This window comes from Tachyglossus aculeatus, chromosome 23 (assembly GCF_015852505.1).
Source record: "Tachyglossus aculeatus isolate mTacAcu1 chromosome 23, mTacAcu1.pri, whole genome shotgun sequence".
NCBI lineage: Eukaryota > Metazoa > Chordata > Mammalia > Monotremata > Tachyglossidae > Tachyglossus > Tachyglossus aculeatus.
Window position 1 is genome coordinate 29,027,331 of NC_052088.1, and position 26,971 is coordinate 29,054,301.

Genomic DNA, 26,971 nt, shown 5'->3' on the forward strand with positions numbered 1-26,971 from the left:
TTAGAAGTTAAATGACTTACCCAAGGTCACACAACTGGTGTGTGGTGGAGCAGGGATTAGAACACAGGTCCTCTGAATCTGATCACAGGTCCTGTGATCTTTTCACTAGGCCACACTGCCTCCTGCCCAGCACAGTCCTTGTCACAGTCCCTGTTCCCTAATGGAGCTCGAAGTGTAAGGGGGAGAGAGAAGAGGCATTTACTCCCCATTTTACAGATGAGGAAACTGACTTGACAAGAGCATACAACAGGCCCCTTTAGCATTCCTCAGGATTTTTGACCACTGCTCTACCTTCGAGTGTTCTGGGGCGAAGGAAGGAGAGAGTTTGGGGGCGAAGGAGAGTCTCAAAAGCAAACAGGTACAAGAACTTGAGATTGATATTTGAGGATCACTGTGAAGTTGCATTGTGGGGTGGGCTGGGCGTGTCCCCTCTTGGACCCGTTTTGTTTGAAGAGTTGGGACTAAGGTTTCATTCCTCCTCATTCTCACTTGCCCCTCTTTCTTTGCCCCTCCTTAGGTGTCTGTGTACACTGTGCCAGATAAAATTGGCCAAGTCGAGCATGCCCTGGATACCGCAGTGAAGCTCCTGCATTTTTACCAGAAGTACTTCAACATTACGTACCCCCTCCAGAAACTAGGTAAGCCATTTCAACTCCGAGTCGCTGCACATTCTTGGGAGAAAAGAAAGACTTTTGGGGCACAGTACAGATTCAAAGTCAAGAATGTCGTATTTCATCCCCATTGCTCCGGTGAGCAATCCTACCTCTGGCCGGGAACACCCTCCCTCCTCATATGAGAGATAATTGCTGTACCCCAATTCAAAGCCTTATTGAAGGCCCATCTCCTCCAAGAAGCCTTCCCTCCCTAAGCCCTCCTCTCCTCTTCTCCCACTCCCTTCTGCACCACTCTTATTTGCTTCTTTATTCATCCTCCCTATCCCAACAGCACATATGTGTATATCGTATATATCTGTTATTTATTTATTCAATCTATTTATTTATCTATTTAGATTGATGTCTGTCTCCCCCTCTAGACTGTGAGCTCGTTGTGGGCAGTAATGTGTCTGTTATTTTATTGTACTCTCCCAAGCGCTTGGTACATTGCTTCACACAAAGTAAGCACTCAATAAGTACGATTGAATGAGTGAAAACCAAGCCGATGGGAGGAAGCTGTGTTAATGGACTTTTTTGATCTGTTTTGTGTCATTCCAAAGTTGAGAGACATCTGGCTTCCTGGGAAAGGAGGCCTAAATGTAGCTGGGAATCTAGGAGCAAGCGAAGAGTGAGTTTGCCTGGGGAAATCCGAAGGGGTCAAAGGAATAGTCAGAATGACTGTGGGGATCTCCTCATTGTGGGCGGTCTCACCTGGGTTGTCGCAGTTGGAGCTGGGGAAATCCTGGCTCCAAAGAGGATTTGTGATGTTGTGTTGCAATAGCGGTGAAAGAGCAGTTTGACAGCAAAGCCCAAGGAGGTGTTGAGTTCAGTCTTCCCCTAGGGGTTGGATGCCAGGCTCTTCAGAGGGTACGTCGATGGATTTCCAAGAGGGCTTTCATATGAAGAATAGAACCAAAAAGTCATAGTAATAATGATGCTATTTTATTATTATTAATAATAATAATGACATTTATTAAGCACTTACTATATGTGAAGCACTGTTCTAAGCACTGGGGAGGTTACAAGGTGATCAGGTTGTCCCACTGGGGGCTCACAGTCTTAATCCCCATTTTACAGATGAGGTAACTGAGGCCCAGAGAAGTGAAGTGATTTGCCCAAGGTCACACAGCTGACAATTGGCAGAGTTGAGATTTGAACCCATGACCTCCGACTCCAAAGCCCGTGCTCTTTCCACTGAGCCACGCTGCTTATTAAGCCCTTACTAGGTGCCCAGCACTATACTAAGCTCTTGGGTAGGGACAATATAATCAGATTGGACACCACCCCTTTTCCACACAGGATGCATGGTCTTAGAAGGTGGGAGGGAAAACAGGTATTTAATGCCCATTTTCTGGATGAGGCAACTGAGGCACACAAAAGTTAGCTGCCTTACTTGTCCAAATATTGAGAAGCAGCGTGGCCTAGCGATAAAGCACAGGCCTGGGAGCCAGAGGACCTGGGTTCTAATCGCGGCTCTGCCACTTACTTGCTGTGTGACCTTGGGCAAGTCACTTAACTTCTCAGGGCCTCAGTTTCCTCAGCTGCAAAATGGGGATTCAACAGCTGTTCTCCCTTCTACTTAGACTGTGAGCCCTATGTGGGACAGGGCCTGTATCGGGCCTGATTAACCTGTATCTACCCCAGCACTTAGAACCGTACTAGACATATCCTTCCTTCCTCTCCCCCTCGTCCCCCTCTCCACCCCCCCCCATCTTACCTCCTTCCCTTCCCCACAGCACCTGTATATATGTATATATGTTTGTACATATTTGTTACTCTATTTTACTTGTACATATCTATTCTATTTTGTTAGTATGTTTGGTTTTGTTCTCTGTCTCCCCTTTTTAGACTGTGAGCCCACTGTTGGGTAGGGACTGTCTCTATATGTTGCCAACTTGTACTTCCCAAGCGCTTAGTACAGTGCTCTGCACACAGTAAGCGCTCAATAAATACGATTGATGATGATGATGATGATATCCTGTCTTTTCTTATGCTGTTGAGTCATCTCCGACCCATAGCGATTCTATGGACATAGCTCTCTCAGAATGCCCCATTCTCAATCTGCGATTGTTTTGGTAGTGTATCCATAGATTTTTCTTGGTAAAAAATCTGAAAGGGGTTTACCATCGCCTTCTTCCACGCAGTAAACTTGTCTCCTCCCTTGACTCTCTTCCATGGCGCTGCTGCCCAGCACAGGTGAGTTTTGATTTATAGCAGAATGCTTTCCGCTCTCTAGCCACTGCCCAAGCTAGGAATGGAATGGGTTGGCCTCTGCTTGACTCTCCCATACCAAGACTGGTAGAGGACTGGAAACTCTCCAGGTGCAATCCTGACGGGGGTGCTTGACATATAGGCAGTGTGGGTCAGTGGAAAGAGCATGGTCTTGGGAGTCAGAGGTCATGGGTTCTAATCCCGGCTCTGCCAGGTGTCTGCTGTGTGACGTTGGGCAAGTCATTTAACTTCTCTGAGCCTGTTACCTCATCTGTAAAATGGGGATTAAGACTGTGAGCCCCAAGTGGGACAACCTGATCACCTTGTATCACCCCAGCGCTTAGAACAGTGCTTTGCACATAGTAAGCGCTTAACAAATGCCATTATTATTATTATTATTATTATTATATAGCAAGTGCTTAATAAATTTATTAGAAAAGAAAAAGGCCCAGAGCAGGCGTATAGTGGAGCTGGGATTAGAGCCCAGGACTCTTGAGTCGGTGCCCACTCTGCTAGGCCGTGCAAGTATTATGGGATGCACCTAAAGCAGGGGGATTTAGCTGTGATTTTTTTCTCCCCGCAGATTTGGTAGCTCTTCCTGACTTCGAGGCTGGAGCCATGGAGAACTGGGGACTGATCACCTTCCGAGAAGAAACCCTCCTGTTCGACAATCGCACCTCTTCGGTGACGGATCAGAAGTTGATTACGAGGATCATCGCTCACGAGCTGGCACATCAGGTCCCGACAACCTTGACTTGCTCCCTTTGCTCTTCTCCCCTTCCCCGCCGAGCCCCACAGCACTTATGTCTACGTCTGTAATTTTATTCGTATTGATGTCTGTCCCCCTCCTTGTCTAGACTGTGAGCTCACTGTGGGCAGGGAATGTCACTGTTTATTGTTGTATGTACTTTCCCAAGTGCTTAGCATAGTGCCCTGCACACAGCAAGCGCTTAATAAATACGATTGAATGAATGAATGGGTGGATGCTGGCTTCTCATGGCTACCATGTGGCTCGGGGGCGGGGGGCGGTCTCGCTCTTTCTGTTTCTGATGCAGATGGGGGTGAGGGGTGGGATGGCACCTCAGAGATCTAACCCCAGGTCTACCACTTTCCAGTTGGGTGACTTTTTATGGTATTTATTAAGCGCTTACTATATAATAATAATGTTGGTATTTGTTAAGCGCTTACCATGTGCCAAGCACTCTTCTAAGCGCTGGGGTAATCAGGTTATCCCATGTAGGGCTCACAGTCTTTATCCCCATTTTACAGATGAGGGAACTGAGGCCCAGAGAAATTAAGTGACTTGCCCAAGGTCACATAGAGGACAAGTGGCGGAGCCGGGATTAGAACCCACGACCTCTGGCTCCACGTCAAACACTGTTCTAAGTGCTGGGGTAGATACAAGTTAATCAGGCCAGGTACTGGCCCTTACCCACTTAGGGTTCACAGCCTAAGTAGGAGAGAGAACAGGTGCAGAATCCCCATTTTGCAGTTGGTACCCGTCCTGCAACGCACCTTGAAAAATCACTCAGCGAAAGCCTTGAAGTCTTTGCAAGAGGCACTTCTGGCAAGCCGCTCGGTGCTGTGGGCCCTCTGATTGATGACATTTTGCTCCCCTTTTTCTTTTTTTCTTATGGTATTTGTTAAGTGTTTACTATGTGCTAGGCACTTGCACAAGAGAAGCAGCGTGGCCTAGTGGAAAGAGCACGTGCTTGGGAGTCAGAGGTCAGGGGTTCTAATCCCAGCTCTGCCACTTGTCAGCTGTGTGACTTTGGGCAAGTCACTTAACTTCCCTGTGCCTCAGTTATCTCATCAATAAAATGGGGATTAAGACTCTGAGCCCCACGTGGGACAACCTGATAATCTTGTATGTATCCCAGTGCTTAGAACAATCAATCAAGTGTATTTATTGAGCGCTTACTGTGTGCAGAGCACTGTACTAAGCACTTGGGAAGTACAAGTTGGCAACATATAGAGACGGTCCCTACCCAACAGTGGACTCACAGTCTAGAATAGTGCTTGGCACATAGGCTCAGTGGAAAGAGCATGGGCTTTGGAGTCAGAGGTCATGGGTTCAAATTCCGGCTCTACCAATTGTCAGCTATGTGACTTCGGGCAAGTCTCTTAACTTCTCTGTGCCTCAGTTACCTCATCTGTAAAATAGTGATTGAGACTGTGAGCCCCCTGTGGGACAACCTGATTGCCCTTTAATCTCCCCAGTGCTTTGAACAGTGCTTTGCCCATAGTAAGCGCTTAATAAATGCCTCTAAAAAAACAAATATCATTATTATTATGTGTTAAGTGCTGTGGTAGATGGAAAATAATCAGGTTGGACCCAGTTCCTGTCCCTCGGGGCTTACCGTTTTAATCCTCATTTTACAGATAAGGGAACTGAGGCACTGAGAAGTTAAGTGACTGGAGTGATTAGAACCCTAGTCCTTCTGACTCCTAGGCCTAAGATCTATCCACTAGGCCCCGCGCTTCTCTCCTACTACAGCTTGCTCTTTCCAGCAGTTATTGGGGCTCATTTTTGTTGCCTTTCCTCTCACCCCCTTATTGAGGTGCATATTTGTGCACTAATAATAGGGAAGCAATGTGGCCTAGTGTTGAGAGCACAGACCTAGGAGACAGAAGGACCTGGGTTCTAATCCTGACTCCGCCACTCGTCTGTTTTGTGACTTCGGGCAAGTCACTTCACTTCTCTGTGCTTCAGTTCCCTCACCCGTAAGTGGGGATTAAATCCTACTCCCTTCTACTTAGATTGTGAGCCCTGTGTGGGACAGGGGCTGTGTCCAACCTGATTATCTTGTCTCTGCCTCAGCACTTAGTACAGTACTTGGCACATAGTAAGTGCTTAACATACGAATAATAATAATGATGGTATTTGTTAAGCGCTTGCTATGTGCAAAGCATAATTGTGATATATGTTAAGGGCTTACTATGTGCAAAGCACCCTGCTCAGTGCTGGGGTAGATAGAAGATGATTAAGTTGGACAGAGTCACCATTCCATATGAACTTAAGGGTATTTCCAATCCCTGTGGGCCAGCAAGGGGATTGGTGTAATTTATTCATTTATATTTAATGTCTGTCTCCCCCTCTAGACTGTAAGCTCGTTGTAATAATAGTACTTGTTAAGTGCTTTCTATGTGCCAAACACTGTTTTAAGAGCTGGGGTAGATACAATTTAATCAGATTGGACACAGTCCCTGTCCCACATGGGGCTCACACTCTTATCCCCATTTTACAGATGAGGTAACTGAGGCCTAGAGAAGTGAAGCACAGAAGACCACTGGCAGAGCCAGGATTAGAACCCTGGTCTCTGAGTATAGATAAGGAACAACTGATTTGGGGAAAGGAACTGTTGCATTATTTTGAATCACCATGTCAAATTCCTAGGAATTTGCCCGGTTAAATGACGAGTGTAACCTGGGTCTCTTGTGGTGTTTTTCTTGCCTCAGTGGTTTGGTAACCTGGTGACGATGCAGTGGTGGAATGATCTGTGGTTGAACGAAGGCTTTGCCACTTTTATGGAAAATTTCTCCATCGAGAAGAATTTCCCAGAGCTCTTCAGTGTAAGTAGTCTGCTTCCTGGTTTGGGGAAGATTTGGGGTAAAATTTGATTTTGAAAATTTCTTTCCAACAATTAAAAAGGTCCACCCTTCCTTCCTAAACTCACTGGATGTCTGAAATGGTCATCATTTTGCTCTACCTCTAGCTGCCATTTGCATTTGAAGAAGACACTGCTGATGGTATCACTCACCTATGATTGCGTGTGTGGCTGCAAAGGCCAATGCGGGATGCGTAGTCTTAATAATCAGTAATCACTCATGTTTATTGAGCACTTCCCATGTGCAGAGCAGTGTACTAAGCGCTTGGGAGAGTACAGTGTCATCAGGCACCCAAAAAGAGCTGACTCTTGTGCTATTGTATTTCATATTTGAAGCAGCTGGTGCTGTTTCTCTTTTGCCTCCTCAGTTTGCTACTATATCCGACAAAGGCTATATTTTTATGAAGTTTAAAAATACACCTGTGTTTGATCCATTTATATGTGTACATGAGCGTAGAAATCCATCTGCTCTCGTACGTGCGTGGGTGTGAAGTCGTATGTTTGACACTCTGTGATTGCATTCTGGTTTCTCTCGTATAAAACAAAACTCCTGGCCCGTAGTGTGGAAGCTGCCTGTAAGCTGCCTCCCTCTTACTGATTTGTTCTCTTTTCCCATCACCGTCATGGCCTCAACGAAATTTATTGAGTGTCTACTGCAAGACATAGCCTTATCTTCTGCCACTTCTCATTTTAATGTCTGTTGCTCCCACTAGACCGTGTAATGTCTTTGAGGGCAGGGACCATATCTACAAACTCTATTGTACTTTCCCGAGTGCTTAGTCCAGTGCTCTGCGCATGGAAAGTGTTCAGTAAATACCATTGTTAGATTGATTGATTGATGCAGAGCACTGTACTAAGCAGTTTGTTTTAGAGCCCTTAGTGGGTAGCAACCAAGTTTATATCTCAACCCTGCGTTCTTTAAAAGTGCAAAGTATGATACATTGCACATAAGAGCTTAGTCAATACTTCTGCTACAACTACTATTATCACTACTACTGCTGCTACTACTGCTACTACTCATGTAAACATACTACAAATAAAATCCTCCAGTTTTAGGAGCTAAGGAGGATGGGAATATGCAGATACGAATTGCCAAATATAAACAACAGAAATACAAATGATAAAAAACAAAGTAAGCCATTAAGTAGATAAAACAGATTCTCCAGTTTATGCTTTAGCTAACTAACCTCCTTACTGCCCCTTGCTTACGAGTTTCTGCTCTCCAAATTTTTCCCATTGCTGAAATGCCCTCCCTCCCCAGCTTCAATATGCTACACCTGTCCCTATTACAATAGCCTCCACGAGGTTCACCATGTCCAGGACATACTCTCCGATTCATTCCCTACCGTGCTGGTCACACCATCCATCAGCTGCATTGGCGCTTGTGGGTTTACCCATTTTATTTGTTTTGTGCTCCTTTGCTCTTAATCAATCCATGATATTTATTGAGCACTTCCTGGGTGCAGAGCACTGAACTTAGTGCTTGGGAGAGGACAAAACAGCGGAGTTGATAGTCATGTTGCCTCATTCCATCTCTTCCTTAACTATCCTTATCTGTCTTTTCTCTCTCTCATTAGATGGTAGGCTCCTTGCATTTTTTACTACTTTTATCTCCTCCCCCAACATTAGAACTCTCTCCTGGAACTCCCTCTCCATTCATTCATTCATTCATTCATTCATTCATTCATTCATTCAATCGTATTTATTGAGTGCTTACTATGTGCCAAGCACTGTTATAAGCACTGGGGAGGTTACAAGGTGATCAGGTTGTCCCACGTGAGGCTCACAGTCTTCATCCTCATTTTACAGATGAGGTAACTGAGGCCCAGAGAAGTGAAGTGACTTGCCCAAAGTCACACAGCTGACAAGTGACGGAGCCGGGATTTGAACCCATGACCTCTAACTCTAAAGCCCCTGCTCTTTCCACTGAGCTATGCTGCTTCTCTTTTTGACTGCTTCATATTTGACAGACCACTAGTCTCCCCACCTTGAAAGCCCTAATACTAAGAATCACATCTCCAAGAGACCTTCTCCTTATGCCCTTCTCCCTCTCCCTTCTTTGTTGCCTATGCATTTGCATCTGTACCTTATAAACACCTGATATTCCTCACACTTTCAGCCTCGCAGTACTGACATACATATTTTAATGTCTCCCACTCTAGACTGTAAGCTCCTTCTGGGCAGGAAACGAATCCACCAACTCTGTTGTATTTTTCTCACCAGTAAGCTCTCAAAAAATACAGTGGATTGATTGCACACAATATAATAATAGTTGGGATGTTTGGTAAGTGCTTCCTGTGTGCCACATGCTGTACTAAGCGTTAGGGTGGATACTAGATAATCAGGTCAGACACAACACTGTAGCTTACGTACTCATTCAGTCGTATTTATTGAGCACTTATTGGGAGCCGACCACTGTACTAAGCGCTTGGGGAAAGTACAATACAGCAATAAAAAGGGACAATCCCTGCCCACAATGAGCTCACAGTCTAGAGGGAGGGAGACAGACATCAATTCAAGTTAAGCAGACATATTTATATATGTACTAAATTATGAAATTTAAATTATTACATTATTAAATAATTTCTCTTGACCCCTCAAATTGTAAACATTTTGATTATATCTTTCTCCCCTGTCATAATATAAACTCCTTGTAGGCAGGGAATGTGGCACTTGGTCATTTTGTACTTCTCAAGTGTCTAGTTTAGTGCATCACACCAAGTGGATGCTCAATAAATGATGCCTCTAGCAGATAGAGCACAGGCCTGGGCATCAGAAAGTCATGGGTTCTAATTCCGGCTCTGCCACTTGTCAGCTGGGTGGCCTTGGGCAAGTCAGTTCATTTCTCTGGGCCTCACTTGCCTCATCTGGAAAATGGGGATTGAGACTGTGAGCCCCAGGTGGGTCAGGGATTGTGTCCAACCCAATTTGCTTGTATCCACCCCTGCACTTAGTATAGTGCCTGGCCCGTAGTAAGCATTTAACAAATAGCACAGTTATTATTATTATTACTAGGCTCTCAGTACATGCTGCTGCTACTACTACTACTGGATGCCCAGCATGGGTTAGTGGAAAGAGCTTGGGTTTTGGAGTCAGAGGTCGTGGGTTCTAATCATGCCTCTGCTGCTTGTCAGCTGTGTGACTTTGGGTAAGTCACTTCTCTGTTCCTCAGTTACCTCATTTGTAAAATGGGTATTAAGACTGTGAACCCCATGTGGGGACCACCTGATTACCTTGTATCTACCCCAACCCTTAGAACAGTGCTTGGCACACAGTAAGTGCTTAACAAATACCATTATTACTATTATTAATAATAATCAGTCAATTGGTTATCTATATTGAGTGCTTCCTATGTGCAAAGCACTGTGCTAAGCACTTGAGAGAGCACAATAAAACAGAATTAGCATACATGTTTCCTGCGCATCACGAGCCTACGGTTTAGAGGGGGAGATGGACATTAATCTAAATAAATAAGTAAATGCAGTTAGTCTTCATACTGACACTTTGTGCCAAGGAACCCAGGAATTATTATAGCCTAGAACATTGAAGGAAATTTAGCTACGAGACGTTTCATGAAAGAGACGATATAGGGAGGTGGAGGGTCTGTGTGTATGGATAGAGCCACAGCAAGACCGAGAATTTGCTTCGGCAACTTTTTCATTCCAGTGTTCAATGGATCAGTGGGTCAGGCCTGGGGAGCTAAGTTTGAGTAGAGGGAGGGTTATTTTCTTAGTAGTTGAATAACAATTTGTGATTATTATTATTTGGGTTGAGTCAGTTTGGGGCAGGAGGCGTACACAGCTTCACCACTTGGTGGTGCCAAGAATTAGAGGAAAAAAAAACACATTTCCCCTTTCAAGGTCTAGGTCCATTCATTCATTCAATCAATCGTATTTATTGAGCGCTTACTGTGTACCTAGCACTGTACTAAATGCTTGGGAAGTACAAGTCGGCAACATATAGAGATGGTCAATCAATCAATCAATCGTATTTATTGAGCGCTTACTGTGTGCAGAGCACTGTACTAAGCGCTTGGGAAGTACAAGTTGGCAACATACAGAGACGGTCCCTACCCAACAGCGGGCTCACAGTCCAACTCTGTCCCTGGAAGTCGGTTCAGTCCCACTGGTCTCACTTAGAAGCAGCACGGCCAGTGGAAGGGCCACAGGACTGGGTGTCAGGAGACCTGGGTTCTAATCCTAGCTCTGCCTCTAGCACCACTGCCACTAACCTCAGACTTGTCTGTTCCTCTTGTTTCTTCCTCTGTAAAATGGGGGCAAAATACCCCTTCTCCTTTCTCTAGGCAGGGAGCCTAATGTGAGATGGACAGTGTCCAACCTGATTATTTTGTATGTACCCTAGGGGTTGACATTCTGTTTGGCACATCAGTCAATCAGTGGTATTTATTGAGCATGTCTACTGTCTCCAGAGCACTGTACAAAGCACTTAGGAGAGTGTAGTTCAGTGGAATTAGTAGACACATCCCTGTCCTTGAGGAGCTTAGAGTATTGTGTGTGGGGAGAGGGGATAAGGGGAAGATAAGCCTGCCCTTCTCTTCCCAGGGGTTGGAGTGTGTAGGAGGAATTTTACATTCCACAAAACGTCAGGATAGTTCCATTGGAGGGCATCAGGGCCAGTATTTTCATTCATTCAATTGTATTTATTGAGTGCTTACTGTATGCAGAGCACTGTGCTAAGCGCTTGGGAAGTACAAGTTGGCAACATATAGAGACGGTCCCTACCCAACAGCGGGCTCACAGTCTAGAAGGGGGAGACAGACAACAAAACAAAACATATTAACAAAATAAAATAAATTGAATAAATATGTACAAATAAAATAGAGTAATAAATATGTACAAATATATATACATATATACAGGTGCTGTGGGGAGGGGAAGGAGGTAAGGCGGGGGGTGATGGGGAGGGGGAGGAGGGGGAGGAGGGGGAGAGGAAGGAGAACAGGACAAGATGAAGAAAAGCCCAAGCAAGCCCACTGTTGCCTAGTGGGAATCAAGAATCGGTGCTTAGTACAGCACTCTACCCCTTAGCACAATGTTTTGCATATAGTAAGCACTCAGTAAATACTATTACTAGGATTATGGGTTTGAGTCCCAGTTCTGCCCCTTTCCTGCTCTGTACCCTTGGGCAAGTCCCTCAACCTCCCTGCACCTCAGTTTCCTCATCTGTAAAGTGGGGATAAGATAGAACACAGGCTTGGGAGTCAGAAGGACCTGGCTTCCAATCCCTGCTCTTCCACTTGTCTGCTGGGTGACCTTGGGCAAGTCACTTAAGTTTTCTGTGCGTCGGTTCCCTCACCTGTAAAATGGAGATCAAGACTGTGAGCCCCAGGTGGGACAGGGACTGTGTCCAACCTGATTATCTCATATCTACCCCAGCGCTTAGTACAGTGCCTGGAACAGAGTAAGCATTTAACAAATACCATTATTATTATTATTGTTATTATAGATTGTAAGCCCCATGTGGGGCAGGCACTGTGTCTGATCTCATAATCTCATACCTACCAAGTTGGGATGTTGAATTCTTCGTTTGTCACAATGCGTCTCAGCCTAATGTCTGTTTCTTTTCCCCCCCTAGTATGAGGATTTCTTGAGTGCTCGATTCAAGACAATGACAAAGGATTCCTTGAATTCATCTCACCCGGTCTCCTTTCCTGTTCAGTCTTCGGAGCAGATTGAAGAAATGTTTGATTCATTTTCATATTTCAAGGTAATTGTTAAATGCAGTGGGTGGTCATTCATTCCTTAACTGGATTGGGGTTAAGGTTAAAGAAGACATGCTTTCAAGGTTTATTAAAGCTGGAGTCACCTTAGACCTCAAGTGGAAAGGGTTTCTAATAATGATCATTCAAAAGATAATCACGGTATTTTGTTAAGCACTTTAACTATGTGCTGTGTGCTAAATCCTTTCAGTTCAACCTTCCCAACATTGCTAAAATCCACCCTTTCCTCCATCCAAACTGCTTCAGTGTTAATCCAAATACTTGATTATTACATCAGCCTCCTTGGTGACCTCCCTGCCTCCTGTCTCACCCCACTCCAGTCCATACTTATCTAAGTGTATATATAGAATGTATATATTATGAGTGTATTATATATATTTATCTGTAATTTATTGATATTAATGTCTGTCCCCCCTTTCTAGACTGTGAGCTTTTTGTGGGCAGGGAATGTGTCTAACAACTCTGTTATATTATACTCTCTCAAGCGCTTAATACAGTGCTCTGAACACTGTAAGTGCTCAATAAATATTATTGCATAATTTATTGATTGAAGTGCTGGGTTAGGTACAATCAGATCTGACACAGTCCCTGTCAAGCATGGCTCTCTCAGTCCAACAGGGAGGAAGAATGGCTATTTAGTGTCCATTTTACCACTGAAGAAACTGAGTCACATAGGGGATAAGTGATTTGCCCAAGGTCACAGAGCAGGCGAGAGGCAGAGCCAGGAGTAGAACCCAGGACTCCTGCTCCCTGGCCCCTGCTCTTTCCACTAGGCCACACTGCTCCTTTGGAGTTCAGTGTAATACGTGGGAGAAGTAGCCTCCAATCAAGTTTTTTTATTGAGCACTTACTGAGTGCAGAGCACAGTCCTAAGAGCTTGGGAGAGTTCAATACAGTACTCTCCCCTTGTATTGTAATAATAATAATAATAATGATGGTATTTGCTAAGCGCTTTCTATGTACAAAGCACTGTTGTAAGCGCTGTAGCACTGTTCTAAGTGCTGTATTGTACAACACAGTTTGATGAGAAACCATTTTTGAAGGATTCTGTCAGCCCAAGGAATTATTCTATTACTGTGAATGTGATGGGGCGAAAGAGATCAGAGGCCTAGAACCTTTTTTTCTGGGTATTAACCTGGACAAGCAATTTCACAGCTGTCAATTATGAGTGACTTACGATATTTTACAGTCACACCTCTGTTCCTTATTAATTTACACTGCTTAATTGTTCACCGGGGAGATGTCACCGCACAGTAATAAAGTTGGTGTTAAACACTTTCTATGTGCAAAGCACTGGAATTAGTACAAGTCTGTCCCACAGTCTGTGAGCTAGGAAGAGCAGGGATCTCACAGAGGAACAGAGAGGGTATGTCCATTTCCCCAGGTCACAAAGCAGGCTAACAGCAGAACCTGCATCTTTTGGCCTCACTTTCCACTGGGCCACAGAGCCTCACCTTCCCTTGTTGTGTGTACTCTCTCAAGGGCTTAGTACAGTGCTCTGCACAAAGTAAGCACTCAATAAATACGATTAAATGAATGGGTTAATGACTTCCTCCCCCTGTAGAATGTAAGCTTGTTGTGAGCAGGGAATGTATTCATTATATTGTACTCTCCCAAGCCCGTAGTACATTGCTCTGCATTCATTCATTCATTCAATCGTATTTATTGAGCGCTTACTGTGTGCATAACATTGTACTAAGCGCTTGGAAAGTACAATAAAGAGAGACAATCCCTGCCCATATCGGGCTCACACTCTAGAGGGGGAGACAGACATCAAAACAAGTAAATGGGCATCAATATAAATAAATAGAATTATAGATATATACACTATATACATATACATTGCCCCCCATTTTTCCTCTCCTCCTCCTCCTCCTCCCCATCGGCCCCTTCCCTCCCTCTGCCCTTCCCCCTTCCCCTCCCCACAGTACTTGTTTATATTTGTACATATTTATTACTCTATTTTATTTGTAAGTATTTACTATATTTATTTTATTAATAATGTGTATATAGCTATAATTCTATTTATTCTGATGGTATTGACACCTATCTACTCGTATTGTTTTTTCGTCTGTCTCCCCCCTTCTAAACTGTGAGCCCGTTGTTGGGTAGGGACCGTCTCTGTATGGCAAGCACTTAGTACAGTGCTCTGCACACAGTAAGCGCTCAGTAAATACTATTGATTGATTGAATAAAAGAATATACACATAAGTGCTGTGGAGCTGTGGGGGGCGGAGAGCAAAAAGAGCCAGTCATGGTGACGCGGAAGGGAGGGGGAGCGGAGGAAAAGCGGTCAGTAACTATGATCGACTGACCGCTGACTGACATTAGCCACTGTCCAGACATGGTGTTCTGCTGGAGGGGCATCCTCCTCTCTGTTTTTCTTGCCTTGGATTGAGTTTGGATGTGTTTCACCCTGGGCCCTCAGGTCAAAGAAGCTGGTCCACGCGCCTAGCAAAATATCCACCCGGTTTCTCCTGCCCCAACTTTAGCTTGGCGTTAATAAAGAGGGACTGAGCTGGGCTTTCTTACAGACCAAAGCCTTTTTGGGGGTGAGGGGTGTCAGAGCTCAGACTTTTTCTACGGAGATCTTTCTGCTTATTCCTGTCAGGCCGGAGCCCGGTTTAGGGTTCCAAGTTCCAGCATCCCTCGGGGGCTTGGGACTTCTGGAAGGAAACAGGCTCTGACTAATGGCAATGTTGGACTGAGGCCAAGCAGCATCCAGGGAGACGGACCGTTTGGAACCCAGAGTTCCCTCTGTTCCTGAGACTCAGACGACTCCGTCCTGCCGCAGTAAACACCTGACTCCACACATGTGCTTTCCGCCGGGCAGAGTTTGGTTTAAATTACAGCAACTGCCGCTCGTTGGTTTTTTATCATTCCTGGTTGGTTCCTATTAAAACTGCGGGCTCTGCCTGAGTGTGTCTGGCCGGGGCAGCCTAAATGTATCATTAAGAGGCCTGGGAGCTTTTTGAGGTCTTTTCCAGCTAAGAAATGCATTTGTCTGTAATAGCTTTACCCCTTGCCTTGTTATAGAGTCCAATTCATGTCAGTGGGAAGCACCGTGAGGGCATTCTAAAGGCATTCACTGGCTCTTCCAGAAAGTTTTTTTCTAATGGCATTTATTAAGTGCTCACTGTGTGACAAGGACTGTTCTAAGCGCAGGGGTAGATACAAGTTAATTAGGTCAGGTGCAGGCCCTGTCCCACATTGGGCTCATAGTCTAAGTAGGAGGGAGAGCAGCTGTTGAATCCCCATTTTGCAGTTGAGGAGTCTGAGGCACAGAGAAGTTGTGACGTGCCCAAGGTCACACTGCAAGCAATTAGACTGTGAGCCCACTATCGGGTAGGGACTGTCTCTATGTGATGCCAATTTGTACTTCCCAAGCGCTTAGTACAGTGCTCTGCACATAGTAAGCGCTCAATAAATACGATTGATTGATTGATTGGCAGAGCTGGGATTAGAACCCAGGTCCTCTGACTCCGAGGCTTATGCTTTATCCGCTAGGCCATGCTGAAATTTCTTAGACTCCTGCCCTTTGCTGTTCCTAGTAAGCGCTTCTATTTACTGAGCATTGTTCTAAGCAATCAACCAGTGGTATTTATTGAGTTCTTCTTGTCTGCTGTGGGTGACCTTGGGCAAGGCATTTAATGTCTCTGGTCCTCACTTTTCTCACCTGTAAAAATGAGGATTTGCTCCCTCTTCTCCCTCCCATTTAGACTGCGGGCCCAATGTGGGACAGGGACAGTGTCCAATCTGATTACTACCTTGTATATGCACCAGCGATTAGACCGGTGCTTGATACGTGGTAAGCTCTTAAGCAATACCAAAATCATCATCACTCTCACCAAACGAACCCTTAAATTTCTGGATCAGATTTCCCGGTCTTTCGGGTCAGAGTCCCAGGAGAAAATTGTCCACAGCCCCGCTCAGTTGTACTGATTTATAACCTCCCATATAAGGCTCACACCTCCCCACCTCTCTTCCCCTCCCTGCTTTCTGTTTTAGGGGGCTTCCCTTTTGCTGATGCTCAAGAACCACCTGCAGAACGAAGTGTTTCAGCATGTTGTGATGCTGTATTTGAAAAACCACAGCTATGCTTCCACGCAGAGCGATGACCTGTGGGATAGTTTTGATGAGGTAAGATCCTGGATTTGGGATCAGTCAGTCAGTAGGTGGTATTTATCGAGCACTTACTGTGTGCCAAGCACTGTACTAAGCACCTGGGAGAGAACAGTATAACAGAGTTGGCAGCCGTGTTCCCTGACCACGAGTTTACAGTTTAGAGGGGGAGACAGACATTAATATAAATTGATAATTTATAGATGTGTACATAAGTGCTGTGGGGATGAGGGTGGGGTGAATACCAGATGCCCAGATGTCACAGATTCAAGTGCATGGACGATGCATAGGGAGAGGGAGCCGGGTAAAAGTGGACTTAATCAGGGAAGGCCTCTTGGAGGAGGTGTGACCTTAATAAGGCTTCGAACAGGGCGAGTGTGGTGGTGTGGCAAATATGGTGGGTCAGGAAAGTTCTGTTAGTGGTAAACTCCATCCTAGGTGGCTGCCCCAATCAGCGGTACTTATGGAGCGCTTATTATGAGCAGAGCACTGTGCTGAGCGCCTGACCCCAAGCAGCCACTAGTATTTATTGTGAGTGCTTACTCTGTGGGAAGCACTGTACTAACCCCTGGGAAGACTATTCTCATGTTAGTTGACCCATCCCTGTCCTCAAGGAGCTTAGAATCTAATGGGAGGAGCAAAAACTGAAAGAAATTACAGGTGAGGGGAAGGAGCCGTGATAAAGATATGTACGTAAGGGCTGTGGGGCTGAGGATCTAAGTGCCTGGAGAGATAGTTTAGGGAGATGAGAGATTAGTCAGATAAGGCTTCCCGGAGGAGATGTGATTGTAGGAGGGCTTTGAAAATGGGGAGAATGATAGTCTTCCAGATGTGAAGGGGGGAACTCGGGAGGGAGGGCGGGGGCAAAGGATCGATGACGAGGGAGATGAGATCGAGGCAGAGTAAGTCGGACAGCGTTACGGGAGCGAAGCACGCTAGCTGGGGCGGAGTGGGAGAGGAGTGAGGATAGGTGGAGGGAGAGAACTGGTGGAGAATCTTAAAATTGTCAATGGTCAAGAGTGTGCAACTTCCTCCTTCCCATTAGGCTTTCCTGCTCAGACACAGACGCTTCACTGACCAGCAGGCGGGGGGACACGGACGAACTGTCTCCTGCCGGCGTTCTCATCGAGTCTGTGTGTCTGTCGGTTGCCGGGCTAAGGAAGGGAGCCGGCCGGAAGCTGAGCGAGGCCATAGTAGCTTTATTCACAATCTTCCTTTCCTGACTGAAGCCTTCCCCCATTTTTTTTTGTTTTGTCTTTCCAGATCACCAGGGATACGCTAGATGTAAAAAAGATGATGCAAACCTGGACGCTGCAAAAAGGGTTTCCTTTAGTGACCGTTAAAAAGAAAGGAAAAGAACTTTTTGTGCAACAAGAGCGATTCTTTCTAAGTCCGAATTCCGGCCCCACCTCAGCAGAATCAAGGTGGTTCACTTTTTTTCCCTCCTTCATCTGAATTCTGATGCTTTCCTGGGGGTTTGCTTCACAGTCATTGTCATATTTATTGAGCGCTTACTGTGTTTAGAGCACTGTACGAAGTGCCTGGGAAAGTACAATATAACAGACACATTCCCTACCCACCACAAACTTACAAGTGTTGAGAGGGAGACAGACGTGAGTTTATATAAATGAATTACAGATATAAATATGTGCTGTGGGGCTGGGAGGGGGTGGTGAATAAAGGGAGCAAGTCAGGGTGAGGCAGAAGTGTGTGGAAAATGCTTTGTAGTTTTAGACAGTACTGTCATTTCTTGGCAATCCCCCCGCCAAAATTTGTGTGTTGTGTAGGCAGCTAGCAAAAAATAAAACAGGACCATCACTCTCTTTACCTTCAAACCTTTACTAAGGTCACATCTTTTCCAAGGGGGCTTCCCCCAATTAAGCCCTCTTTTCCTCAGCTCGCTTTCCCTTCTGCGTGGCCTGTGCACTTCAATCTGTTACCTCTGGACACTGACATTTGCCCCACCTCCAACCCCATAGCCCTTATATTTAATTTATAATCAATATATTATAAATTACTTATTCATATTAATGTCTGTCTCCCCCTCTACACTGAAAGCTCATTATGGGCTGGGAACGTATCTGCTGATTCTGTTGTATTCCTAAGTGCTTAGTACAGTGTTCTGTATATAGTAAATCCTCAGTAAATACCTTTGATTGACTGGTAAGAGGTACACATCAGGATCTGTGTGGTGCTTCAAAGGTATCTTGTGACTTTTGTTCACAAGTCTATTCAGAGGAGCAGCCTAGCCCAGGCCTTGGAGAGTCAGGAGACCAATTTTTTTTTTTAATGGTACTTGTTAAAGCTCATTATATGCCAAGAACTGTACTAAGCACTTGGGTACATGCAAAACAATCAGGTTGGACACAGTCCTTGGCCCAGTTAGCACTCACAGTTTAATGGGGAGGGAGGACAATGGTCAGATCCCCATTTATGAGAAGCAGCATGGCTCATTGAAAAGAGCCCAGGCTTGGGAGTCATGGGTTCTAATCCCAACTCTGCCACTGGTCAGCTATGTGACTTTGGGCAAGCCACTTAACTTCTGTGTGCCTCAGTTACCTCATCTGTAAAATGGGGATTAAGACTGTGAACCCCACATGGGACAACCTGATCACCTTGTATCCCCCCAGCGCTTAGAACAGTGCTATGTACATAGTAAGCGCTTAACAAATGCCATCATTATTGTTATTTTCCAGCTGACATAACTGAGGCACAGAAAAGTTAAGTGACTTTCTCTAAGGGCACACAGTAGAAAAGAGGTGGAGCTGGGTTTAGGACCCAAGTTCTCTGATTTCTTTCCACTAGGCCACTCTGCTTCACGGGTTCTAATCCGGCTCTAACACTTTCCTGCTGTGGGTCCTTGGGCAAGTTATTTAACCTCTCTGTGCCTCAGTTTCCTCATCTGTAAAATGGGGATCAAATATCTTTTGTCCCTCCCCCTCAGGCTATGGTCCCCGTGTGGAACAGGGACTGTGTCTGATCTGATTCCCTCTAGATTGCAAGCTCACTGTGGTCAGGGAACGTGTCTACCAACTGTTGTACTGTTCTCTCTCAGATGCTTAGTACAGTGCTCTGCACAAAGTAAGCACTTAACAAATACCATTGATTGATGACTGCTTGTATCTACCTCAGGGCTTGACACAAAGTGAGCACTTAACAATTGATCCACTTATTCATTTCCATCTTAGAACAATGCTTGGCACATAGTAAGTGCTTAACAACCACCATCATTATTTTCATCTCACTGCTGAGGCCTCAGCATTGTAGGCCCATTTCAGAGAGTGTCGTGTATCATTACGTCAAGATGCTCAAAGCAGTATGAGGCAGTGTAGGGTTTTATGTTTGATAACAGTTATGTCTTCAAGGTAGGATTGTCTTTTGCCATATAAGAAAGGATCATTTTCAGGTAATGTCAATGTAAACTTTTAAACTCAACAGCAGTAATAAAAAGATGGTATTTATTTTTTGCTTTCTTTGTGTTAAGCACTGGCTTAGATAATAATAATATTGCTGGCATTTTTTAAGCACTTACTATGTTCAAAGCACTGTTCTAAGCTTTGGGGAAGTTACAAGATTATCAAGTTGTCCCTCGTGGGGCTCACAGTCTCAATCCCCATTTTACAGATGAGGGAACTGAGGCCCAGAGAAGTTAAGTGACTTGCCCAAAGTCACACAGCTGACAATTGGCGGAGCCGGGATTTGAACCCATGACTTCTGACTCCAAAGCTCGTGCTCTTTCCTACTGAGCCACGCTGCTTCTAAGCACTGGGGTAGATATAAGGTGATCAGGTTGTCCCATCTGGGGCTCTCAGTCTTAATCCGCATTTTACAGATGAGGTAACTGAGGCACAGAGAAGTTAAGTGGCTTACCCAAAGTCACACAGCTGACAGGTGGCAGAGCTGGGATTAGAACCCATGACCTCCGACTCCCAAGCCCATGCTCTTTCCACACCCAAACAGGATTGGAGATGTCGCATGGCGTAGTGGGTAGAGCATGGGCCCGAGAGTCTGGAGATCATGGGTTCTAATCCCACCTCCACCAATTGTCTGCTGTATGATCTTGGGCAAGTTACTTCATTTCTCTGTGCCTCAGTTATCTCATCTGAAAAATGGAGATTGAGACTGTATGCCCTACATGGGACTGGGACTGTGCCCAACTCGATTTGCTTGTATCCACACCAGTGCTTAGTACAGTTCTTGGCACATAGTAAGTGTTTAAAAAATACCATCATCATTAGTAGTAGTAGCGTGGCTCAGTGGAAAGAGTGTGGGCTTTGGAGTCAGAGCTCATGGGTTCAAATCCCGGCTCCGCCAATTGTTAGCTGTGTGACTTTGGGCAAGTCACTTCTCTGGGCCTCAGTTCCCTCATCTGTAAAATGGGGATTAAGCCTGTGAACCCCCCGTGAGACAACCTGATCACCTTGTAACCTCCCCAGTGCTTAAAACAGTGCTTTGCACATAGTAGGCACTTAATAAGTGCCATCATTATTATCATTAGTAATTTTTGAGTGGGTTAGGATGGCCAAGGCGGTATTGGATTTCCGAAAAAAAAAAATCACTTCAGTCAATCACATACCTACTGATGTTTATTGATTTATTTTTTGATATGTCTGTCGTTTTCTTGACGAATGTCTCAAGTCCTAGGCTGTTGGCACTTGGAGGTGGGACTTGGGCGATGGATTGTTGAGGAGAGTGGCATGTGGTGGACCTGAGATGGGGGGAATCACAAGGTTGATCCGGACGGATGGTACCGGGGTGAGGGATGGTGTTAGTTCTCCAGGGTCCCGAGGCCCCGTTGAATGGTTTGCAGTGGGCTGCCGGGGATTTATGGGTTTGTTTCTTCTCTCTCCAGTCACCTGTGGCACATCCCACTCACCTACATCACCAGTAACTCCAGCGTGTTTGACCTTCCCCACGTGGCATTATTGGACAAAAAGTCAGGTAATCAGATGTAGTACTGTAAACTGATCGTAGCATTCCTTTCAAGGAACTTGAAATTTTCATTTTTCATGTTGAAGAGCAGCATGCTCCAATGGAAAGGGCACAGGCCTTGGAGTTGGGAGATCTGGGTTCTAATCCGTACTCGGTCACTTGACCTTCTGGGTGACCTTGATCAAGTCGTGTAGCTTCTCTGGGCCGTTTCCAGTTTACTCAGGTTGCTTTGCAAAATGTACACTTGAGTGCTGGTAACTGTGTTATGCTTCAATACGTCATGGCTTAGTGGAAAAAGCACGGGCTTTGGAGTCGGAGGATGTGAGTTCTAATCCCGGCTCTTCTACTTGTCTGCTGTGTGACCTTGGGTAAGCCACTTAACTTCTCTGTGCCTCAGTTTCCTCACCTGTAAAATGGGGATTAAGACTGTGAGCCCCGCGTGGGACAATCTGATTACCTTGTATCTACCCCAGTACTTAGAACAGTGCTTGGCACGTAGTAAGCACTTGAAGGGGATCAAGACGAAAGTTGGGAGAGGAAGTGGAGACAGTGGGTCTAAACAACTCTCTCAAGAAGTTTGAAGAGGAATGGTAGGCGGGAGGTGGGTGAAAACTGGAAGCAGCTGTGGGGTCAAGGGAAGGTTATTTTAGGATAGGGAATACTTAAGTGTGTTTGAAAGCACGGGGGAAGAAGCCATTGGAAAATGAACAGTTGAAGATGGCAGTCTAGGAGGGAAGAAGGAGGTGGGGGGGCGGAGGTGGTGGGTTGAATGTTTCAAAAAGGTATGAAGGGATGGAATCAGAAGCATGGGTGGAAGGGGGAGATTTAGACAGGAGGCGAGAGATCTCGTCTTAAGTGACTGCAGGGAATATAGGGAGAGTCGAAGAAGATTTAGGAAAAAGGGGGGATTGGAAAGGAGTAAGGGAGACTTTAGGGAGATCTCGCCTCATGGTTTCAATTTTGTTAATGAAATATGTGACCAGGTCATTAGGGGAAAGAGATGGTGGGAGCAGGGCGACAGGAGGTTTAAGGAGGAAGCTAAATGTCTGGAACAGCTGGTGGAGGCAGTGGCTATGGGAAAGTACTTTATATCAGACTTGGGAGACATGTGCCCTGCCCACAAAAAGTTTACAGTCTAGAGGGGGAGACGGACATTAAAATAATGGATGTGGATATAAGGGTACAGATCCAAAAGCAAGAGTGACATAGAAGGGAGAGGGAGTAGGGGAAATAAGTCAGGAATGGCTGGTATTGGGGGCTGGGTTGCATGCATTTTGCCGATATTGGGGGTCTTTAGCTGCCCAAGTGAAACCCTGTGTCACCGTATCTTTGTTTCAGAAACAGAGAGCCCTGTATTTTCCCGTATACTCACACATAACCGCCCTCGGTCTGAGCAGCAGACACTTATTAAGGGTCAGAAATGACTCTTGGCTTTTATAGAGGAAAGATAAGGTAAATAGTCCTTTAAATAATAAACTGTCCTGAAACTAATCTTGACACGAAGCAAGAATTTTCCAGCTTATCGTTTCCAGATGTTATGGAAGTGACTTGGGCCAAGGCCCATGTGGGTATTGGTGGGAATGTTTGGGTTCTGGATCTCAGCCCTGTCTTCCCTGGCAAATTGGCAAAGGTCGCGAGATGCCATGGGCTCAGCGGCTTCTATGAGGACTCCACTGGCTCCCAGCCCAATTCCACTAGCCCGAAGTCCCAGTTGAGAAAATCCAACATTTCAGCATAGAGACACACAGCATTCCCTAGTTGAAAGAGCATAGGCCTGGGAGCCAGGAGATCTGGGTTTGAATCCTGACTCCACCACCTGCCTGGTGTATGACTTTGGGCCAGTCTTTTCACTGTGCCTCAGTTCCCTCCCCTGTAAAATGGGGATGATATACCTGATCTCCCTTTTCCTTAAACTGTGAGCCCTGTGTGGGCCAGGGACTGGGTCTGTTATGGCCAGTGAATGGTTCTGCTAATTTTGTTGTATTGAACTCTCCCAAGTGCTAAATACAATGTTCTGTACATAGTAAGTGTTCAATAAATGCCACTGATTGATTATTCAGATGGTATCACATACACCCAGGGCTTAGAACAGTGCTTGTTGACACATGGCAAGCCCCTAAAAAATACCCCAATTATTAATGTTATTATTTGGCATAAAGGTGGGAGTGGAAGTCACCATTCACCAGTGATCTCCTTCTTGCCATATCCAATGGCCTCTGCTCCATCCTAATCCTCCTCGACCTCCGAGCTGGCTTCAATGCTGTGAACCACCCCCTTCTCCTGGAAATATTATACAGCCTCGGCTTCACTGACTCTGCCCTCTCCTGTTTCTTCTCTTATCTCTCTGGCCATTCATTCTCAGTCTTCTTTGCAGGCTCCTCCTCTGCCTCCCATCCCCTAAATGTGGGGGTCCCTCAAGGTTCAGTTCTGCGTCCCCTTCTATTCTCGTCTACACTCACTCCCTTGAAGAACTCATTGGCTCACATGACCCTCCTCCCCCTCCCCCCCACGTTACCTCCTTCCCGTCCCCACAGCACCTGTATATATGTATATATGTTTGTATACTCTATTTATTTATTTTATTGGTGCATATTTATTCTATTTTATTTTGTTAATGTGTTTTGTTTTGTCTGTCTCCCCCTTCTAGACTGTGAGCCCGCTGTTGGGTAGGGACCATCTCTATATGTTGCCAACTTGTACTTCCCAAGCACTTAGTACAGTGCTGTGCACACAGTAAGCGCTCAATAAATACGATTGAATGAATGAATGAATAAATGATAACCCTCAACTGCATCTCTCTATACGTCTACAGCTCTGGTATTTCTCCCTCTCTGCATCTCGCATTTCCTCTTGGCTTCGAGACATCTCAACTTGGGTGTCCTCCCGTCACCTCAAGCTTAACATGTCCAAAACAGAACTCCTTATTTTCCCACCCAAACCCCGTCCTCCCCCGGCTTTCTGATCACTGTAGACAGCACCACCATCCTTCCTGTCTCACAAGCCCGCAACCTTGGTGTTATCCTTGACTCCCCTCTCTCATTCAACCCACATATTCAATCCATCAGTAAATCCTGTCTGTCCCCCTGTCATAAATAGGGAGCAAAAGCGGTATTGAGGTGTTTAACAAATGCCACTATTATAATTTTTTTATTATTGTCATTGAGTTTCCTTGCTTCAGTCAACTATAGAAAAATGGTAATTAATGCAGTTAATCTTTGTCTGCTAAACTGTCATTTAGCAGACTGTCATTTAGCAGACTGTCATACTGAGCCCCTTTTTCCTCTCCTCCTCCCCATCCCCCCAGCCCTACCTCCTTCCCCTCCCCACAGCACCTGTATATATGTTTGTACAGATTTATCACTGTATTTATTTTACTTGTACATATTTACTATTCTATTTGTTTTGTTAATGATGTGCATTTAGCTTTAATTCTGTTTGTTCTGACGACTTGACACCTGTCTACATGCTTTGTTTTGTTGTCTGTCTCCCCTTTCTAGACTGTGAGCCCGTTGTTGGGTAGGGACCGTCTCTATATGTTGCCAACTTGTACTTCCCAAGCGCTTAGTACAGTGTTCTGCACACATTAAGCGCTCAGTAAATACGATTGAATGAATGGTAAGGGTGAAGGTTTCCTGAGTTGGAACCCTACAACTGATTTCCTAGGAAATAATGCTCATTACATATATATATAATTATATATATATATATATATATATAGTATGACCCAATGTCGAGTTTGATCCCACATGTATCTGCATTGACAGCATTCTGTATTCTGTCTCTGCCATCTTTCTCGGGTGTGGTTTAGATATCCTCAACCTGACAGAGGAGGTGAAGTGGGTGAAATTTAATGTCGCCATGAGGGGCTACTACATCGTGAACTATGCGGAGAGCGAGTGGGACGCCCTCATTGAGCTGCTGAGAGCCAACGCCAGCGCTCTGGGAGACCAGGACCGTGCCAGCCTCATCAACAACATCTTCCAAGTCGCAGGGTAACGGCAACCTATTGGCGTCTCTTGATTTTTTTTTCTTTTGTAGTTATCATCAGTTCGCCTCCCATGTGAGTCCTGTGAGGCTGACCTGACTCCGTATCCAGGTCAGCGTGGTCTAGTGGATGAAGCACGGGCTGGGAAATCAGGGGACCTGCCTTTTAATCCTGCTTCTCCACTTGCCTGTTTTGTGACCTTGAGAAAGTTGGATGACTTCTCCAGGCCTCAGTTTCCTCATCTGTAAAATGGGGGTGAAATTTAGGGTTAGGGTTAGGGTTAAACTGTGAGTCCCATTTGAGATGAGGACTTCTGTCCAACTTGATTTTGTGTTAAGCTTGCGCTTAGTACAGTGCTTGACACATAGTAAGCTCCTAATACCACAAAATTATTATTAGTAGTAGTAGTAGTACGGCTGACCTCCAGCTACCAATGGACTACTTGCCTCACTCTCCATTTGAACAGAGAAAGTACTGTCTTGTAGCGTCTTCTTGGATTTGGAGATGGCCATTTTCAGTCAGTCGGTCTGTCAGTTGTATTTATTGAGCACTTACTGTGGGCAGGGCACTATACTAAGCGCTTGGGAGAGTACAATATAACAGACACAATCCCTGCCCATAGTGAGAGGCAAGAGGTCCTTACATCTTCCCTGGAGGAAAAATCATTAGCTACTTTGGTGGTGAGGGAGAGGAAAGAAAATCCTAATTATCCATTCCCTAATGCCGTTGATGGATGAATTGCTGTCCTGGAATCATTTCCTGGAAATATACATGAACGGAAGGAGAGCATTCTGGGTGGTCATAAGACTGTTATTTCCTTAACTGACAGTTGCTGATCCCTGGTGAAAGCCTTATGTATCCGTCGCCTTCATTATTGCGATATAATTGAAGATGCTGACGACCCTATTAAAAAAGCGGACTTTAAGACTTCACCAGGGTTGTAAAATTCACCAGCCCTCAGAGATATTTTTACCAGGCTGGACATCTCCCAGAAGGAAGGCAGGGAGTGAAATGTATTCTATTAGCATTTTTTGTTATAGCCTGAATTTTTCAATTCTGATCCTAGGGTGGTTTCTGAGGTCAAAAGTGTGTTTTTCATCTCACTGGTCATTTTTCTCATGGAAAACCTATTTCTCCCACATCCTTAAGAACGATTGCAATTAAGACAATTTATTTGAGTGCCTGTGTGCAGAGCACTGTACTGAGCACTTAGGAGCGTATACTAGATGTAGTAGACATGATCCCTCCCCTTAAAGAGCTCTCTGCAGTGTTCCCTGCTGTCAGAAGCGATAATAACTGTGGTATTTAAGTGCTCTTGTGCTGAACGTGGTATTAAGCACTGGGATTGGTCGTCATCATCGTCAATGCTATTATTATTATTATTATTATTATTTACTGAGCACTTAATATGTGCAGAACACTGTACAGAGCACTTGGGAGAGCACAACAGAGTTGGTAGACATGTTCCCTGCCCACAGTGAGCCTACAGGTTGAAGCAGTAGAAGCAGAGAAAACAGTCCCTGCCCCACACAGGACTCAAAGTCTGAGGGAGAGAGAATGGGTATTTAATCTCCATTTTACCGATGAAACTGAGGCCCAACGAAGTTGTGACTTGGCCAAGGTCAGTCAGTGGGCAGGAAGCTGGGTTTAGAACCCAGGTCCTCTGATTCCCAGGCCTGTGCTCCTTTAACTAGGCCGAGTTGGTCTGTTTCGCCTTCCC

General features: G+C 45.3%; 1 protein-coding gene across 1 annotated transcript in view; it reads left to right on the forward strand.

Moving 5' to 3' along the window:
- LOC119944618 (leucyl and cystinyl aminopeptidase) overlaps positions 1 to 26,971 on the forward strand; it is a 96,604-nt gene that overhangs the window by 58,898 nt on the left and 10,735 nt on the right. Inside the window, exons 5-12 of the mRNA XM_038765646.1 lie at positions 518 to 638; positions 3,448 to 3,602; positions 6,324 to 6,437; positions 12,068 to 12,199; positions 16,221 to 16,352; positions 17,598 to 17,758; positions 21,187 to 21,275; positions 25,075 to 25,258. Of these exons, the coding sequence (XP_038621574.1) occupies positions 518 to 638; positions 3,448 to 3,602; positions 6,324 to 6,437; positions 12,068 to 12,199; positions 16,221 to 16,352; positions 17,598 to 17,758; positions 21,187 to 21,275; positions 25,075 to 25,258 (1,088 nt within the window). The remainder of the gene's footprint in view (positions 1 to 517; positions 639 to 3,447; positions 3,603 to 6,323; positions 6,438 to 12,067; positions 12,200 to 16,220; positions 16,353 to 17,597; positions 17,759 to 21,186; positions 21,276 to 25,074; positions 25,259 to 26,971) is intronic.